Source organism: Symsagittifera roscoffensis, chromosome 10 (assembly GCF_963678635.1).
Source record: "Symsagittifera roscoffensis chromosome 10, txSymRosc1.1, whole genome shotgun sequence".
Lineage (NCBI taxonomy): Eukaryota > Metazoa > Xenacoelomorpha > Acoela > Convolutidae > Symsagittifera > Symsagittifera roscoffensis.
In genome coordinates, this window is record NC_087071.1 from 31,207,410 (window position 1) to 31,227,739 (window position 20,330).

The following is a 20,330-nucleotide window of genomic DNA, read 5'->3' on the forward strand; positions in this document are numbered from 1 at the left end:
AAGCCCCTTAACAACCCTCCTGAAAATTAGGAGGTACCCTCCGCGATAATTTAAACATATTAGATATCCCTTTAAGGTTGAAAAAGAAGTCGACTAGAAGATCGACTTAAAAATAAAATAGCCCAAATGACCCGGAGATTTGCGATCAACTTTGGAGTCTAAATCAGGTTCATCAGAGATGCACGAACAAGTTTTTTCGTTTGCTATTTTGGTTGTGTGGATGCCTTGAGCTACTTAATAGGAAAGCTCGGGCAATCCAAGAACACATAAAAGAAGACCTCGTTGAGTGCATTGGAAAAGAAACACTCACTTGAGAAGACAGTGTCCTACGCTTTGTTCATTTGGAGTGTTCAAATAGAGGGAAGTATTTTTCTTTAAGACTAAGTTATATTTATCTGTTACTGAAACCATCACTACTGTCGATGGCGGTATAGTGATACTGAACGAAAGATCGATATTACCCATGGGGTTTTGTTATTTCATTATCAATCGTGTTTTGTGTATTGGTGATAATATCTTATGAGTTTTGTGATACTGTGATACTGAGTATTTAAGTGGAGTTAGTAAAATTCAACACTAGGCAGACCCTGTGCGTAACTTTAGCTGAGACACTACTAGCATCTCTGTTTTTAATAATGAAGAAATTGAACAAGTAGGCTTAGATAAGTTTTCTCAAACTTTTTGGAGTACTTGTGCCTTGTCGTCAAGATATAAAAATATTTGTTATCACGAAACATGCAGCGGAGAGACAAATTAGGAGAAATGACTAATATCTGGAGGTGTAAGTCGCGGCGTAGGCAGTCATCGGCTAGCAGCACCTCCGACGTTTTTGTTTTTGGAACAGCGAGTGAGGGTCATAGTGATCTTTCAGTGAGTGGAATGAAACTAAGAAGTGAGAAGAATCTAGGTGGTGATGAAGGGCGAAACGCTGAGGCCTGGGCGGCGAACGTGACACCAACTGATCCCTTTGAGGAAGGGGAGCAAACGCTAATCCGACCCGACCACCACCATCATGAGGACCTGGAAGAGCTCGGCGACGACTTTGAACGGGAAGGGATCGAGAAACCCCAGAGGACCTCGGAGCGTTACGAGGCCAATGCAGGAGAGGAACTGTTGTTCACAGGGACGTCCAAATCGGAGACCAAGAGCACAAGCCGGAGAAAGGAACAATCCTTTCTAGTCAAGCAGGGCAAGAATGCGATGATGTCGAGCATAAATCCCAAGGAAGAGCAATCAAGCTGAAAAGCAAGAAATAGTTTTAAGACATTGTACGATGAACGCATGACGCCGCTGCGAACTGGTGGATTGTCTTCTGGCTTTGGCCATGTGGGACTGATGTAATCGGACACGGACTTTACACCCAGTCCGAGACAGGAAAAGAGTAAGAAAGCGATTTCCAATTCAAAATCAAGACCGATGTCAGATGGGATAACGATGGGAACATCCTCGACATTCGATAGGCTGATGGTGTCGATGGGCACACTGAAGGGTGGAGAATCATCGAGCACAAGGCTGCAACTTCAATTGACGTCATCGTCTTTAGGTTTTACCCCAGTGTTGCAAACGGCCAGTGATGCGAGTGCCATGTTTGCTACCGTAATGACAGGCCTTGAAGAACTGCGACAGGATGTGACTGGAAGGATTGACAGAGCGGAAGAAAGGGCTCAACAGGGCCATCAAAGGTTAAGAGACGAGCTGCCAAACGCGAAATTACAAGCCAGAAGCGACCAGTCCCAGTTGATTCGAAACACCGATCAGCGCCTTGCGGAGAGCTTGGATCTAGCAACCAAGGGGTCAGAAGAAAGAGACAGTAGGAGACAAGAGCGATTATTAAACGATCATGACATCCCCTATGCTCATACGAGGACTAGCTTAGAGAAGAGATTAGATGCCAAGGCTGACCTTATGATGCGAAGGAGCTGAACGATCTTGATAGCTACCGGGAATGGGAGGAAGTCAGGAGATGCTCAAACAAAGAATTGACAGTCACAAGGGAAATGCTGGAAAAAGTTAGGAGTCTATAGAATATGTAATGTTAGGAAAACAGAAGTCCTTCCAATATGTGCCAGGAGTTCAGGGAATGGCTTATAATACATTCGTCAACGAAGAAGCGAGGTATTCGTACTTCGACTTTCAGCAAGCGATAACCCTGGATATCTGGGTGGAGAGAGCGCGGGAATTGGGAATGATAACGACTGAATAGCTGCAGTTGGGAAAAATTCTAGAGGAACAAGTGGTCGAACCCTGGGTTCCCAAGTTGGAAGGGCAAGTGAGTTTTGAGTGTGGTTCGTGGGACGGTCTACTGAAAACCAGCCTTATGACGATATAGGAACTCATAAAATCTCCATGGTGCCAAATCCGAACGCGGGTCTTATATGGGACCTTACCACTGAAGTTGAGCTAGAAGAGAACGACGATGAGAGCCTGCATGATTTAACAGTGATTCGTCATTTGCTGGCCTTGGATAATGAGAGGCAGAGGGAGAAGTCACCCATGGGACCATCAGAGGGAAATCTCTCGAGTGATTGGATGAAAACATGCAACTGCCTGGCCGCTAGTTGTGGACTGGTAAGGCATGTGTGTGGAGTGGGGTCACTGCTTGGAGACTTTGGCTGAACATATTGCCAGTTAGCGAGGTCGTTCGGGAGGCTAAGCATGTCTGACAAAAAAAGCGAGATGGAATTAAATGCTGACTGCCACGGAATTACGGAGGTGAATCTAGTAACTGCCTTGAGGTTCTATAGTAAGACGAGCTCCGTAGAATCATTGAAACGTCTCGAGAGAGCACATGAATTGGTGACCGCCCTGAGCGTGAAATTGTTTCCGGGGTCATTGCGGGCTGAGCAGAAAATTGGAAGCTGGTGAGAGGCTCTTGAGAATGAAATGAGCTTGAAGCATAGCGAGGGATGTCACCGGAAAGCCAAATCGAAGAACCTGGTGTGATCCAGTGCAGCACCATACTGCAACAGCAACTACCCGACGCATCTGGTGGTTGTGGATGCTAGAACGCAGCATTGGTTGATTGATCAGCTCTTTTCGGTGCCTAAGTGCGTACGATTGTCCAGAACGTCTGAGAAGCCTCACGAACCACTGACGAAGATCCCTCGGGTAATCCGGGAGAGGTCTAGGCATGAACTAGAAGAATAAGTAGGGGAAGATTTCGTGAAGTTGGGTGACGGAAACCTCAGTGAGTTTCAGAAAAAGAAAGCGAGTGGGACGAGTGGGACATGAAACACACCAGATGATGATGGAAATCGAACCTCTCTTGATAGCATCAGGTTATCCAACTTGGAGGAATATCATGCTGACTCATGGTGAGTACCCCTGTCACTGCCTGGTGCAGACGTTTTGGTATCCCAAGAGAGCAAACCTAGTATTGGTTTGGGATGCTGGAGAACTATTCTCCATGGGATAGCCTGATCAAGCTCAGAACGTGCCGATATTGGTTGTTAGCGCCATGCTGGCAATTAGGAGACTGGAATTCAACGCAGGAACGACTGAACAGTATATGACCGTGCCAGCTCCAGAGCAACTGAGCCGAGTCAATAACAAACTGGATCTTTTCGAGGCTGCCTGCAAAGTACTGAGGATACGGAAAGCGATAGAAAGAATTTGGACAAGACAAAGATTGATGCCATGGTTCCGTGATGTGATGACAGCATGGGTGTTTGAACGCGCGAAGCATCATTTGTCCCAAAACTCGGAAGCATATCAGTCTTCCCACCTAGATATAGGACTGGGAGCTTCCCTAATGCTATAAGAGAGATTTCCTATATCTGGTCGTATTTTTGATGCTCAAGTTGATGTTTTTTAAGAATATGAGAATGCCACACAGTTTTCGAGATCTGGCTATTCAACCCTAGTTCTTACTTTTTTGTCTGGTTTCATTCAGTTCTTTGTTGTACCTGTTTTTTTTTTCAAATGCTACTTTTGTACACGTTTTTCTTTGTTGTTATGAGTTCGACATTTTTGGAAATTGTTCAATGTTAGCTGATCGTCTAGTAGTTTCAGTAGATTACGTATGATGTCCCGACAATGGTTTTTGTTTTGTTTTTTTCCATTCGAACGACATCCAGTTAACTCACTTTGCTTGTGAAAATATTTAGTGAAACCTTCCTACTGTGTGCTTTGGCATTTTTATCTATATATGTTTTATCTTCCTACTGCTGCTTTGGCATTTTTTCTATATGTTTGTGGAGTTTGAGGTTTTTGACCGTAATTTTCAGTCGGTGATTCTTAAACATGTTTTCAATTAGGGTTTATTTTCAAAATAATATTGTTCTTTCTGTTTTTTCTCTCAACCGAACGGATAATTCAATGTTTGGTTCGTTCCATATTTTTATTGTCCACAATTATTTCTTGATTTTCTCCCCAAGGTTTTATTCCGGTGTCTCTTCAAGGTCCCAACTTTTCGAAGGCTCTCTTAGATTTTTCCCATTTTTATTGTGTTTATGTGAACGCATTGTCATTGCAGTAAAAATTCCACGAGTTCCAGTAAAATCAAATAATAACGGTTGGAATTTTTATGTTTACAAAATAGAAGAAAAATCAATTGAGTAATAACTTTTATTTACCAATTTGAACAGAGCTCCGAACTAAAACCCAACTGAACAAATTGATTTTAATGATCACATCATATAAAAACTGAGAATAATGTGATGAAAACTCACCCAAAATCACAAAAAATTGAACCAACCCAATCGTTTTCAACAAAAACTGCTGAACTGGTGAATATATTACATCACATTATCAAAATAATCAAGCGAAATGAAAGATCCTGTTGGAAAGCATGTCTCAAGCTACTCTTAGCCGAAAATACTTCCGTATTTAAATCGCTAAAAATGAAATGCAAGCTCGTAGAACCCTTACAGTTTACAGACGGAGAAAAGAAGGAATTCTCCGTGCCTTTCAGCCCTGAAGTTACTGTTACAAAATATCAGGGACGGTATACCAGTCGGTCAATGCGATTATACATTATATGCAGAAGAATATATGCAGAAGAATAGAATTCTTCTGCATATATTCTTCTGCATATACATTATATGCAGAAGAATATATGCAGAAGAATAGAAACAAAAGTTAGGAACCTCAGAAATGCTTAACTTATTGTTCCGACTTTCGATACGAAAGTAACGGAATATTTGTGCTCGGGGTGGGTTTTTTGCACTTTAAATGGCGTGTGGGGGGATGATTTTTATAAAAAAATTTCAAATTTAAAAAATTTTTTTTTTAAATTTCATTACATTTAATTTTTTTAAGTTATTACTGCTCCATAAAACCTTATTATGCTTTCTGTTCATCTTGTTTTTACTTTTCTCTATAGTGTTTAATTCAAAAACAAATTTAGTTCACTTTGTTGAAACTTCGAATTGCTTTTGACATTGAAGTCACTTTTATCAGTTTGGCGTTAAAAAAGCATAACCAAAATAAGAACAAGACTGCTCGTATCAGGGCAAAGCCCTGAATGTTCCGACTGCCTTTTAAGGTTTTTTGAGCAGCAGTAATACATAAAAAAAATGAAATGAAATAAAATAAAATGAAATTTTTTTTCTAAAATTTGAAACTTTTTTTAATGAAAATCATCACCCCACACGCCATATAAAGTACAAAAAGATAGAATTCGTTCCTTGTAACAAATCAATTATGGCAAATAAGCTTCGTTCAACCAATTTGGAACGATTTATAAGACGGATTAAATCTCGCTTACGCGTTAATAGCGCGAATTATATTGCGCGTTAATTGTCCCAAATTGGTCAAAAGGACCAAAATGGCAATCTTTAAACCCTCATAACTTTACGAAAAATGATCACAGGTGAAATATCTTTTCAAATTTAAGCTCAAGACAACAATACCTTTCGAATGATAAAAAAAATTCCGTCAAAAATGGCTAGTTAAAAAGTCGAAATTTGTCTGAAGAAAAAAAAACCCACCCCGAGCACAAATATTCCGTTACTTTCGTATCGAAAGTCGGAACAATAACACTGGCTATCATGAGTGTCATAATGCAAAAAATGTACAATTCGCCCAATCTGAGTTTATTAATGGGATAAGTTGATTAATGATCTGAAAAGCCATCAAAAAGCAAAAAGTTTCGTTTTAATTTTTTTTGAGAGAGAAACAACATTGACTGTGTCATCTACAAAGTGAATGCTAGTTCGAGGATTACATAAAATGGCAAAAAAAATTGAAAAAACATTGTTCTATTTAAATTTCAGCTGCACAAAAAATGTTTTACCAGAATATGTGTAAAAAAAAATAAAAGCGAGTTGAATGTTTTTAATCACAAGAGTAGAAAATGCTAAGTACCAAAGGGCAACAAATTAACTTAACAAAACCAAGTTTTAATATTCGATAAACACGCATCAGTCCAAATTTTTTGCGGAATAGGAAAAACTAATCTTTTGTTTTGGACATACATATATGGCTCATGAATAAAAACGAGGCCAAACTGTGCTCTGGTAAGGAGCAAAAATTTCTGTCTGTGTGCTACTGGATTCCAGAGACAAGTCTTTTGACGAGATAAAATTTTGTCGGAATGAACAACGAAAACTAAAGAGCAAAAAGAACAAGGGGGTGTCCTTGTTGCCGAATCCTGTTGCAATCCACAAAACGCATAGCAGTTTGGCCTCGCAATGAAAATTTATTTGTAGATAGAGAAAACAAAATGATTAATAAAAACAGGCTCTTACCTGATTTGACATCATCTAGTTTTTCATTTTGCTGCTTGATTATCTTTTCTGATGCCTGAGCTTGTTGTTGTTGCATTTTTTTCTCGGCTTCTGAAATTTTAGACTCCCATTTTTCCCGTTCTTCTTGCTGCTCGTTTTCATATTTCAGTTTCAGTTCCAATTTCTGTTTTTCGATCTCTTTCTTTTTTTGGTTCATTTTTTCTTGTTGTTCTGCAATTTGTCTCGAATGCCTTTCTTCTAATTCTTGTTGCTGTTTTTTGAGATCTTCCTTTTGTCTCAATAACTCTGTGCTGTCTTGTTCCTTCTCCAATTTAAGTTGTAGCTGAATTTGCTGCAAATTGATTTTATCCAGCTTCTCGGAAAGTATTTTTTCCGTTTTTTTGCTCTGCTCATCAAACAGTTTTTGGACACTTTTGCGCTCTGCTTCCTTCTTAGCGAGTTCCCTCGCCATGTCTCTTTTCAGCTTAGTTAGTTTTTGCTCAAGATTTAAACAAACTTTCTCTCCTTCCGCTGCTAAATTTTTCAGTTCATTTGCATGTTTCGTCTCTATTTGTATTCGATCTTGATCTTGCTTTGCATTTTTTGTCTCAACTTCTTTGTTGAATTCGTTTTGCATCTTTTTGATTTCTTCCTTCCTTAAGTACAATCAAAAAATTAAGAGACGGCAAATAACCCTAATTTCAGGTTCGGACAGCTCAGAAAACTACAGCGTGTGTAAAAGAAATTTTTCCCAGATCAAAAAATTAGTATCGATATTGTATGGCAAATCCAATTTAATCAGTACTCAAAGTTAACTAAATGCATAAAAATTAATTCCAGGTTGATCTTTTTCACACAGTTTATAGAAAGAGATGTGACTATTTTCATTTTCGATGTTCGATAATTTGATTTTAAGATTAAAAAATGTTGCTTTTCAGCTTCAATGAAAGTCGAACCACGTTTCAGTGACAAGAAAAACAAGCTGATTTTGAGTGAATTAAAAAAAACTGTTTAACATTTAAAGTCAATTATATACTTCTTGATGTAAAAAGCTAAGTAAAAATGTACCCGAACATTGTGAGTAAAAATTTTTCAGCATTTTGAAATGGTTTTATAGTTTAGTTTCGATTTACAAAAGTGCTCTCTATATCACTCAACCGCCAAAGTATGAAAACTTTTTTTTTCAGAAAAGCCAAATCAAGGTATGCATTTGACAAATCAGTTGGTACATTGAAAATCAATTGAAAACGTTATCAAAAACTTTTGTGTTAAAAAGACTCCTCCTTCTAAAAAAGAAAATAGCGTACTATTTAATAAGTATGCTTACATTCTTTCGTTTTCTTGTTGTTGCTGCTTCTCCATTTCTTTCATTTGCTTTTCCTTCTGCTCGATCTCGCGTTTCAATTTACGATGTTCGGTTTCTACGTTTTTAAAGTTTTCAGTAGGCAGCCTTGGTGCTTTCTCCAGCTGTTGCCAAATATCGCGGATTCCTTTGTCAAACGCTTGAACATCTTCCGAGTTTTCTTGATTGCGGCAAGCGTTCACAATCAGATGTTTTAGTCCTTTTGCTTTTGGAAAATGTTTTCCTAACCCTTGAATGTATTTTAGGGCCAGTTGAGCGTCGGTCTGCATTCTTATTTGCAATCGGTTACTGATGTTGTAGTTATCCATGGGTAGCATAGTAAAAACAATCACTGCTTGTCCCCAGAACTCCACTCCAAACATTTGCTCGAATATCTTAGAAAAAATCCACTTTATTCACATAATTTGCAACGCTAGTTCAGCAAAACTTTTTGTTATAAAGTTAATTGTGAGTTTATTTTTCTGTGTAAATTGAACACAAATGTGAATAAAACGGGAATGAAAGGTTAAATTGTTGTTTTTTGAAAGATAACTCGACAAAAATTATAGATTGTTTTCGATTGAAAAATCAGCATAGTTATTTCTAGAATCAGATATTGATTATTTCTTTAAATGCGAAAGCAGTTGGAAACATGTTCTGAAAACCTTTGAAGATGTTGAGTGCTATCAGCTTTTAAATTCTTTACCTTAAGCATTCCAATCAAAGAATCATCAAGTCTAGGGTGTTGTCCATTAACAGTGATAAGAAATAGATTGACGTAATCGCAGTTGTTTTTGAGCTTAACGACGAGATCAGAAATGATCGTAGCATCGGTATCATTGTTCGGGTCGTCGAACCCTATGGTGTCTATAATGCTAATAGGTTTCATTCTGTCTCCGTTGAAGAAAACGTTCCGGAAGTTAGTTTTCTGTGTACAAGGTCTGCTTTCAGCTGAAACTTCGAAAATATCTGCGTTATAACTGTAGCCGGACAAAACGTTACACAACGAACTTTTTCCTGAGCCAGTTTTTCCCACAACTAGAAGATTTTTCAATTCGTTATCCTTGATGTCATCCGATTCTCTGGAATAGAATTGTACGTTTTCGATAATTCGCCTTTCCGTTTCCTCTGGTACTGGTAGCTCTTGAGTTGATGTAGGGGCTAAAGTCAAATTCAACGGTTTGATTAAATTATCTACGATAGACATTGCATCCTAGGCGACTTAAGATATGTCAAACTGTCATCGTTACAAAGTAGATCAAAAGCAATTGACAACTAGAAAAGCTTCACTAAAATTTTTTATTAATTGTTCCGACTTTCGATACGAAAGTAACGGAATATTTGTGCTCGGGTGGGTTTTTTTTTCTTCAGACAAATTTCGACTTTTTAACTAGCCATTTTTGACAAAATTTTTTTATATCATTCGAAAGTTATTGCTGTTCTGAACTCAAATTTGAAAGATATTTCACTTGTGATCATTTTTCGTAAAGTTACGGGGGTTTAAAGATTGCCATTTTGGCCAATTTGGGACAATTAACGCGCGATATATTTCGCGTTATTAACGCGTAAGCGTAGAGTTAATCCATCTTAGAAATCGTTCCAAATTGGTTAAAAGAAGCCTATTTGCCATAATTGGTTTGTTACAAGGAGCGAAATCTATCTTTTTGTACTTTATATGACGTGTGGGGTGATGATTTTTATTTTTTAAAAAATCCAAATTTTAGAAAAAAAATTTTCCACTTTGTTTTATTTCATTGAATTTTTTTAAATGTTATTACTGCTCCATAAACCTTAAAAGGCAGTCGGAACATCCAGGGCTTCGCCCTGATACGAGCAGTCTTGTTATAGTTTGTAATTAAACTAAATCTCTTTGTTAATTAAACTAATTCTTATTTTTTCAGTAAACATTTTATGGCGTTACTTGAAATGCAAAACCGTGGCTAAATTTCAACATTTGGCGCCTTCACCAATCAAAGAACCCATTTGGTTTAACTTTTGACCTACTTTTTTTGGCTGATCAACCCTGATTTTTTTCTAAATGCGCCATTGGCGCCAATATATCATCACTTTGAAAGGGAGGCCCCGGCCGAAAAAGCGCAAATTTGACAAAAAACAGCCTTATATAGCTGTTTTTTCCAAAATTTGCCTGCGGTTCAAACTTTTTTGTCAAAATTGTGTTATTATAGTGCTCTGGGAGCTCTCGAAAAATCAACTGGTCGACCTAAAATTGAGGTCGAAAATTTTTTAAAACCCCCCACTCAAGAAAATTTGAAATTCAACCCTGGTTGGCCCATCATATAATTGTTTGACTCAATGGTGTTCATTTTGTGATCTGCATCTTTTATGATCTGGTGTATCTGGCAATTTTTTTATAATTGATTTACAATTCACACGCCAAGTAGTTTTTCTTTATCTAAAGTTCTCTAACCAGCACAAACTTGCCCTCTTTCGAATTTGAAGTGTTTTTCTACTGATACCAGTCCTCTCCCAAATTATTTTATGTCAATGTTATTGAGGATGAAGCACTTCAATTCGCTTTTGTCATCCGGTACGGATTGATAATATTTACGAAATTTTATTATTTATATGGACTCACTGCGACTCACTGAGTAATTTTCTGTTGGTCATGCGGCCTTGTACGAATTAGGAGACTAAACGTCTGAGCTAAAAGCTCAGAAGTCAATAAGCGATTTAGTAAATCAAATGTTTTCACTTATGTTCACTTGTGAATGATCATTTACCAATCCGTTCGGTGTTATAACTTCTCACACGTAAAGTTGTGACAGCTTTGAATGTTCAAATAAGGATTGATACTCCGCAGTGTACGAATTTGCCATCTTCCACTTTATTCTTGGTATCGACTGACGGTGGTGCCAAGCCTTTGAGCAACGGTAGACATCTGTTTTTGGGACTTAAGCTAATTTTACTGTGCTTGTAATTGGGTTAAATCTCGTAGGCAATCTTTGATATCTACGGCATTTTTGGTATCTACGCCTCAGCCACTTTTTCTCCGCATTTTGATTTATGACGTTTGTTGACCCATGATTTTCTATCTGGTGTTTTTCTTCAGTCTTCGTCCAAGCATTGAGATTTTTCCGTGTGTGCGATCAAAAAATTGTCACTGAAAGCATTTGCATCCAAACTTTCGCGTATTAATGTTTCTCCCTCATTGCCGAAATTCGGTTGGCAGTGTGGCGAGACAGTAAAATCCACAATCTGTACTTTAAAAATTACTTTCCTCAGGGAGCTCATGCGATGTTACTTATTTTTTGCTGCAGAAAATGGCCCTACTTCATTAGATGAACAATTCATGTCAACTCCAATTATCGATGATTTTTATTGTCAGAGTGGCGGTCTAAAGTCAAACCAGATGGTACACAATAGCTTATTAACCATCAAGGTTATGCCTTTGAATCCGGGCTCTCAGATCACATGAAAATTTTATCAACCTCGAGCCTCAAGGCTTTTTAAATATCTTCCCGAAGACGAGAAGCAAGAAAATTGGCCTGCAATTACACCTTCGGAGAAGAAAAAACACTTCTATGTGCAAACCTGGCCTTGTCGAAGACAAAAGTAATCTTGATCTCATTAGGGTCTACAGCTGCGAGCACTAAGAAACGCAACAGCGTGTTACTCGATATTTTCAACAGGACACCGAAATAATTCCACGAGACGACATTATGTCTTAGCGTAGGTAAAGCGGAATGCCTCTTTAGAAAGCACGTGTTAAGATATTCACGTAAGGAGTTTTACCACTGCTGGCCGTTCACAAACCAAGTCGATTTAACAAAAGCGGATCAAACACGGATGAGACAAAATTCATCACTCAAAATTGCGTGCGGTGGTTTTAGAGCTCACGATTGAAACAGCGACTCACAATCAATAAGTCTTTAATGCGGTCCTTTTAAAGTCTATTATGTGGAAATTACAATTCAAAAGTTGGGACCACAATTTTACTCGATAGCTATCCCTGCTGCAAGCTAGCCCAAGAAAACAACTAACCTAGTATAGTTCTAACCACCATGTTTCAACAGATTAATCAAGTCGCGACGCAGTTTGAGTGCTTTTACATGGCTCTCAAGGGAATCGAGATAGATTTCAAGCGGAATTCCTTTTTTGTATAATTGGCTTGGTTATCCTTTGTTGATTGCAAAAAATTAAGAGCCTATTGGTGAATCGCGGGTGCCAAAGATACGCTGCGTGTTTTGAATTACTGCATCCGATGAGGACTCCTCCGGCCACAAGTAACGGTGACGCAACCAATTGAGACATCGTAATTATCGGGTAACGCAAGGTCGTGAATACACCAGAATGTTTTTAACCATGTATATCGGAAGTTTCGAGCAGTTTAGTAGTCTTTTCGTCGGCTTTTGAACAATCGCTCACCGCCTATATGCTTCATACGACTCAATCACCCTACTTCACTTGAACAAAGGAAAACGAACTGTATTCGGAGCCTTTAGGTCCTTGCAATGGAAATGTTCCAATTGACGATTTTAAATTGATATGACCTGACGACGGAACGTCTGGTAAAAAAGGACTTAATTACTTTGACATTAACATGCTGTGTAGTTATAATACTTGACTTCTTAAGCCCGAATCTGGTTTAATTCAACGACGTTCCGAAGATCTCGAGATAGTTTGCCGGTTCCTTTTTTAAAAATTGTTCACGCGGCATTGTGCACGTAAGAATTGTTGTAGAAATTTGTTCACTTGTTCACGCTGACACGGTTTTATTGCAGTTCATATTAAGAAAAAGCTTTTTAATTTGATTTCCATTTAAGGAATTTCAGAAAAAATCAAAGGTGCGGACTGGAAAAGAGCCCTTTATGGTCACCCATGGAAGAAGAGAAACTTATGTTTACGGGAGAGGTGTTTGACAAGCTTCATAAATGCTACTGATCACAAAGTATCATTGAGAAGCTTATAAGGTTTTTTTCTCAGAGTTCTTTTTCTGATAAGACGACTTATCAGTCAATTTTGAAGTTTAAATACAGTCTACCCCAAGAATCAAAGAAATGATGGTGCTTTTAAACCAACTTTTATCACCCTTTTTTCGCCCCAGATAAGATACCATAAAAGAAAGAAGAATTAGAAATGAAAATAAAATATTACGAAAAAATTCGGCTGCTTTTCGAATGAATTGCATAAAATGGATAAACTGAAGGAAATGACGGGATTAGGGAAAGTAGTGTTGAGTTTGTATTGAAAACTTGAAATAGGATGAAATGGTTGGATCAATTGAGCAATCTCCCCCCCCCCCATTCTCGCGTGGGGGGGGGGGGGAGATTGCTCAATAGGTACTTGAGACATGTTTATAACCACTTGAAAATAGATTGAATCACATGAAATCATAAAACATATTTTCCAACGACTGTGGAAAGCCAAAAATTTACAATATCAAAGCTCAAAAGTTTCATTCGGATTGAAAAAAGAATCAATAAAACAGCCATAAAAAGCGACTTTTTTTCCTTTCTTAACATGACAAAAAGTTTTTGCGAACAATATTAAGGTGCTGCGGAGAACCGTTTTTGCTATTCACATACAACGCTAGAGTACCGACCCTGGTAAATCGCTTTCTTCGATGAGGCTATGGTTGCCTAAACAAAATTTTGCAAAAAAAAATTTTTTTTTTCATAAATTTCGATTTTTTTTTTCAAATTTTTTCTCGATACTCATGTAAGATAACTTCAGTCGGTGAATTGATTGCGTGCTATAAACACATCATCCATCTACTTGCGTTTGCTGACGTCTTTTTGTAGGGTCTTTTCGTTTTTGCTGGGGGGGAGATAGCTCAATTGGTCATTACGGGGGGGGGGGGGGGGGAGGGGAGATTGCTCAATTGATCCAAATGGTTTTCTAAGAAATCAACAACTTCAACTTTGTTTTGACAAATAAATTTTATTTTGTGCTAGATCATATTACCGAATACAAAACTTAAGATGCTGACACGAGATAACGAAATGAATGCCAGGCTAACTCCATGATGAGTAACAAAGGACTCCGATTTCAATTTATAATATATACACACACATTTATATATAAAATATAAAGACAATCGACAATGAAAGCAGATTACCTTCATAAGCCGGTGGTTGTACAGTGAACGAAGAATTGTCAACTGCAGCTACAGGTTTCACAGGTAAGTTACTGACTGAAATTCGCTCTGGGAAGGCAGTTTGATTGTGGCGACAACCCTCAACTGGACATTTTTGACCTCCAAATTGTTCCATAGTCACCGCACATTGGAAGCAAATTTGGTGACCACAGGGAATTTCCGGCGCATTGCCTGTTAGTTTTGCCGAACAACCGGGACAGACACCACGGCTGTTTTGATTGGAAATGAAGTCATTCGTTTGAGAAGATGAAGACGAGGCCATTTTGTGACTAAAATTGTACCCGGGTCGAAATTTTTCTCCCAAGCAATTCAAAAACTCATTCAGCCAGCCCGATCGTCTTGTAAGTTTTTAAAAAATTTCTCAAAGGGTTCAAACCCACCAAGGCATTTAAATTCGGCAACAGTTTGATCACGTGTGTTAAAAATAATAATAAAAAAGGATGATTGCTGCAGGAAAAAATTAACATTCTAGATTAAATATTCAGCAAATTTACCAAAGAAATCTCGTGCTCACTAAAAATACGGTTGAAAAATCGTTCGGACTTAGGCACAAGATACCTAAACATTTTCAAACGCTAACACTTTGGTTGGTGATAAAATCTCGACTCGGGTAATATTGACGACTGTGAATTTGATTAGCTCAGAAACACCGCACTGAAAAAAACAGTGAACATAAACTTCTCGAATTTCTTCTCATTTCAGATAAAAACCCGATAAAATTTTTTTGTTCAGTTCGTCGTTTTTTGTTCAGAATGAGAGGGTCAAACTTTGACATGTTTGTATTGAAGTGACCGCAAAAAAAAACATTAATCTTTCGTACAGCGAAACTTTTTTATTGTCATAGCACTGAAAACTGACCTGATGAAAACATACTATAATTGACCAAGAGAGAAATCAACATATATTTTTTTTTTTTGCAAAAATCACAACCAAGTTCAAGATTGAGGATAAAAATAAGTATGGCTGATTTTGCATACTTTTCAAAATTTTGAGTTGGATATGGAAACAATACCTTCCTGGATTTTGAAGCTAGCTTTTAGAAAAAGGAGGTTCAGTTTTTCTCCCAGTACAAGGAATATTTTTAAAAACTATAATTTAATTTTTCTCTACAGCAAATTTTCGAAATTTGAGTTCTCGGGGGAAAATTAAGGAAAACAAATTGGAAAAACTTTGCTGATAATTTGAGACAAAATGAGAGTTTAATGCTTTGTAATAAAATCAACCGCAAAGATTTGAATATTTATTGGCCGTTTTGCCTGTTTGGTAAATTTTTGATGAAGTCTTAGCCAAGCTTGACTATTCAAGCTTCTGCTTATGTTATAATTTCTTCAGCACGAAAATTTTTGCACGTGATCAGTTCGTTATAAGTGCCCAAGTTATTACAACCAATGCAATTGTTCAACATTTTATTACTTGTAAATAAAACTCATTGTCGTCAAATTAATGAATTTTGCTGATGAAATGACACTATAAGACAGTTTGATGCTTTGAGAAAGTCAACCGCAAAGATATTAGTAATGGTGGTAATGTTAGCCATTTGGTAAGTTTTTGATGAAGTTTAAGCCAACTTTTTCTTTTCATGTTTCTGCCTGTGTTTTACTTTTTACAGAATCAAAACATCAAAACATTAGTACATAAACTCGTTATAAGCGCTCAAGTCAACAATAACTTTTGTCAGATCTTTAATTACGTGTAAGTACATTACATTACGTTGTGGTAGAAAAAATATGTGGTAAGTTATAGAATAAATCAAAAGAATATGAAAAGTTCGAGCTTTCTGATACAAAAGTCAATCACTTGAATATATTTAATAGAAAGAGTTTGGCCACTCAAAAAATTTTAGAAAAAAATGTGTCTGCGTTTTATCTTTATGGTCATGTGTTCATGTTTAAATTTACTTTTCGGTTATAAAATTTGCTAATACAGCTCTTATTGTTCCGACTTTCGATACGAAAGTAACGGAATATTTGTGCTCGGGGTGGGTTTTTTTTCAGACAAATTTCGACTTTTTAACTAGCCATTTTTGACGAATTTTTTTTATATCATTCAAAAGGTATTGTTGTTCTGAGCTCAAATTTGAAAAGATATTTCACCTGTGATCATTTTTCGTAAAGTTATGGGGGTTTAAAGATTGCCATTTTGGCCATTTTGACCAATTTGGGACAATTAACGCGCGATATATTTCGCGCTATTAACGAGTAAGCGGAGATTCAATTCGTCCTAGAAATAGTTCCAAATTGGTTGAAAGAAACTTATTTGCCATAATTGATTTGTTACAAGGAGCTAAATCTAACTTTTTGTACTTTAAATGGCGTGTGGGGTGATGATTTTCATAAAAAATTTCAAATTTAAAATTTTTTTTTATTTATTACATTTAATTTTTTTATTGTTATTACTGCTCCATAAAACCTTAAAAGGCAGTCGGAACATTCAGGGCTTCACCCTGATACGAGCAGTCTTGTTTCTGATTCGATTTTGTTCATACGCTGAAAACAGCCCATTAAAACCATATGTGTACAAACTTTTTTTAAAACAAACAAGACCGCTCGTATCAGGGCGAAGCCCTGAATGTTCCGACCGCCTTTTAATGTTTATGGAACTGTAATATTATTTAAAAAATTAAATGAAATGAAACAAAATGAAAATTTTTTTTTCTAAAATTTGAAAATTTTTAATGAAAATCATCCCCCTACACCCCACAAGTACAAAAGGATCGGTTTCGCCCCTGGTAACAAATAAATTATGGCAAATAAGCTTCTTTCATTCTTTCAACCAATTTGGAACGATTTCTAAGACGGATTAACTCTCCGCTTACGCGTTAATAGCGCGAAATATATCGCGCGTTAATTGTCCCAAATTGGCCAAAATGACAATCTTTAAACCCCCATCACTTTACGATAAATGATCACAGGTGAATTATCTTTTCAAATTTACGCTCAGGACAACAATACCTTTCGAATGATATAAAAAAAATTCCGTCAAAAATGGCTAGTTAAAAAGTCGAAATTTGTCCGAAGAAAAAAAAACCCACCCCGAGCACAAATATTCCGTTACTTTGGTATCGAAAGACGGAACAAAAAGAATCAGATTCTTATGCAAAGAAAACTAGAGGATAGAAAATTTTCAGCATATGAGTGAAAACCGTTCAGGAGAGAAAATGTAGATTCTGCAGAACTACGGATACGAAACAGCTCAGTTCCTACTCCTCTCAATGTCTGTTTGCCCTGAATGATTATCATTAGAACATTCACTGCCGCTTTTTGAATGAAACCAAGCCAATCTATGAAAGTATCTCTGAGAAATCAAGCCGGCCATCAAACTACTTGCGTTTTACTCTCAAAAAAAAGAACGACCTATTTGAATTCTCCATTCATTTTTCCTGATCCACCGTCCATCTAGCATAAGTTTTCGAATTTCTCCAGTCTTCGTGGAATCATATATGTGTTACTTAATCCAAGTTACCCAGTATTTAAATAAAAAAAGCAAACAAAATACTTTGTTTTGATTTGAGCGGCCGAGAAAAATTGTTTTAGCTACTTTTCCTTTTCCCAACCTCAAATAAGCATCAATGTTATTGTATAATGGAATTTTACAAGGTTAAGCATCAAAATCAAATATGTTTGTCATTGCGTAATAAGTCGCTAAGCAATTTTTTGTAAGAATCGGACAGACAGTGCGAACAAAATTTTACTGGCTAAGTTTTGCAGGTGGGGGAAAAGCAAAAAGAAGAACCTCTTTTATTGTTCCGACTTTCGATACGAAAGTAACGGAATATTTGTGCTCGGGGTGGGTTATTTTTTTCTTCAGACAAATTTCGACTTTTTAACCAGACATTTTTGACGGAATTTTTTTATATCATTCGAAAGCTATTGTTGTCTTGAGCTCAAATTTGAAAAGATATTTTTTTCGTGTGGGGATGATTTTCCAAAAAAATTTCAAATTTTAGATAATTTTTTTTTCTTTTGTTTTATTTCATTAAATTTTTTAATGTTTTACTGCTCCATAAACCTTAAAAGGCAATCGGAACATTCAGATCTTCGCCCTGATACGAGCAGTTTTGTTTTTCTATTTCATTTTAAGGGCCTTGAAATATATTTTTTAAAAAGAAGACAGCTAAAACTGGGCTAATCATGCTTTTGCCTACTTTTAACTTTGCCATATGTTTACACCCGGTTGAAAGTTCTTCCACTTCGAAGCAATGGAGGTATCTGAAGTCACAAAAGAAAGATATTTCTCTCTTATTGTCTCTTGAAAATAGTGCACGCTAAGAGTTCACAATCAAACACACAAAACATTGATTAGAGCTCATTAGGTTTCCGTCGTTTGTTTTTAGTTTCCCAGGACGGGAAAAACAAATTTATAGTTTCCATCAAAGCAAAACAACAGGTCAAATTGTAAAAATCAGGTCAAGTTCTTCCACTTCGAAGCAATGGAGGTATCTGAAGTCACAAAAGAAAGATATTTCTCTCTTATTGTCTCTTGAAAATAGTGCACGCTAAGAGTTCACAATCAAACACACAAAACATTGATTAGAGTTCATTAGGTTTCCGTCGTTTGTTTTTAGTTTCCCAGGACGGGAAAAACAAATTTATAGTTTCCATCAAAGCAAAACAACAGGTCAAATTGTAAAAATCAGGTCAAGTTCTTCCACTTCGAAGCAATGGAGGTATCTGAAGTCACAAAAGAAAGATATTTCTCTCTTATTGTCTCTTGAAAATAGTTCACAATCAAACACACAAAACATTGATTAGAGCTCATTAGGTTTCCGTCGTTTGTTTTTAGTTTCCCAGGACGGGAAAAACAAATTTATAGTTTCCATCAAAGCAAAACATCAGGTCAAATTGTAAAAATCCTTGAACTTAGGATTATTATAAACTCATAGAACATTGATTTACCTAAGATTCCTGGACTAAACTTTGCTCTAAAAAATCCCTGAAACCAGAAGCCGTAAATATGAAGAAATAATAAGAAAAAGAATTTCGACTCTCTTTTTTTGTAAGTTTTCCCTGCAACACTTCAGAAAAAAAGATTGACAATAATTTAGAGTTATAGGAAGACATTCTAGTGTGTTTCTACATGTTAAAGATGTGAGACAACAAAAATGGAACGAACGTTTCACAGAGTTTGTGCCGCAGTAAAATTCCAAAAACTATGTAATTGCTTGCCCGTTTATAGGCAAGAATAACTTTGAAGCAGAACAAAACGATCATTCAATTTTAACAACATGAAAATAACTGATCATGTCGCTGCTTAAAAAGTTTTGGCAATTGGCTTTGACTTGACCTCTTTTGAATTCTGCTTGATAAGTGTAGTACACATGTTCTTCAGACGGACGTATCTTTTAACCGTTCGTTAAAATCCAGCAAGCTTGCGTGCCTTAACTAATGCTTAACCGCATGAAACGACCGAATGTTTTCAATTTTAGTGGTTACTTGTCAACAACACTGCCTCAAAGTGTGGCAATCTGATGCCATTCGTGGTAAAGCAAGAGGTACAGAGGACAATTTAACTGAGAGGCCCTTTCCATAGTCTGCAGTTGACTAAACTGTCGCTGCAAGGTTTTCGATGTGGTTCGGAAAGTGAGTCGTTGAGGAAGATTTGGGTACGGGCGGTGATGAGGCATAACATTGTGAGCCTGTAACATAAGAGCTAAAAGGTATTGCTTGTTAAGGAAATGTTGAAGTTATAACATCGAGTGATAATTCGGAGCACAAGAAAACGTAGCGACTGCTCGTGTTGCAGGAAGGTCTTTATAAGCTTTCGTGGAAAGTGCAAAAGTATAACACCGTGGAATTCTGAATGAAATAGGAGCATATGACTTTGTTGTGGCTGCAGGTTTCCACGACAAAAAATAAGAACTCGAGTGAAGTTTTTGGCTTGTTCCTTGTGATTGTGATGAGAAGACGGAAGAGGTTAAGAGAGAAAGAGAGAGAGAGAGAGAGAGAGAGAGAGAGACTGGCCTTAAGATTAAATGAGAGTGCGGGTAAAACGTATTATTCATGTTTTGTAACATCCGCACCAAGCATCAACAAATCCAACGTTGGATCTTGGTTGGAAACTTTGCAAGGAGAATACTGTAAAAAAGATCTGGTTGGTTTGGTGGCCTGGAGACTACTGATATCCAGATGGGTCAATGCGGATGGACAGCATAAAGTAGGTTTAAAGGGAATGAAAGTCGGGACGCTGTTACTATATGGCCATG

At 37.0% G+C, this 20,330-nt stretch overlaps 1 protein-coding gene across 7 annotated transcripts in view; it reads right to left on the bottom strand.

The window, feature by feature from the left end:
* The window catches only part of LOC134855312 (uncharacterized), a 43,445-nt gene extending 27,752 nt beyond the window's left edge, over positions 1–15,693 (bottom strand). Inside the window, exons 1-6 of one of the 7 annotated variants that reach the window (XM_063871806.1) lie at positions 15,542–15,693; positions 14,735–14,782; positions 14,090–14,397; positions 8,717–9,171; positions 7,996–8,405; positions 6,690–7,324 (exon numbers count right to left, since the gene is read on the bottom strand). In XM_063871806.1, coding sequence (XP_063727876.1) covers positions 6,690–7,324; positions 7,996–8,405; positions 8,717–9,171; positions 14,090–14,390 — 1,801 coding nt within the window. In that variant the 5' untranslated portion in view covers positions 14,391–14,397; positions 14,735–14,782; positions 15,542–15,693. The other 6 variants (XM_063871808.1, XM_063871807.1, XM_063871803.1 and 3 more) reach the window with 6 other exon arrangements.
* Positions 15,694–20,330: the final 4,637 nt, after the last annotated feature.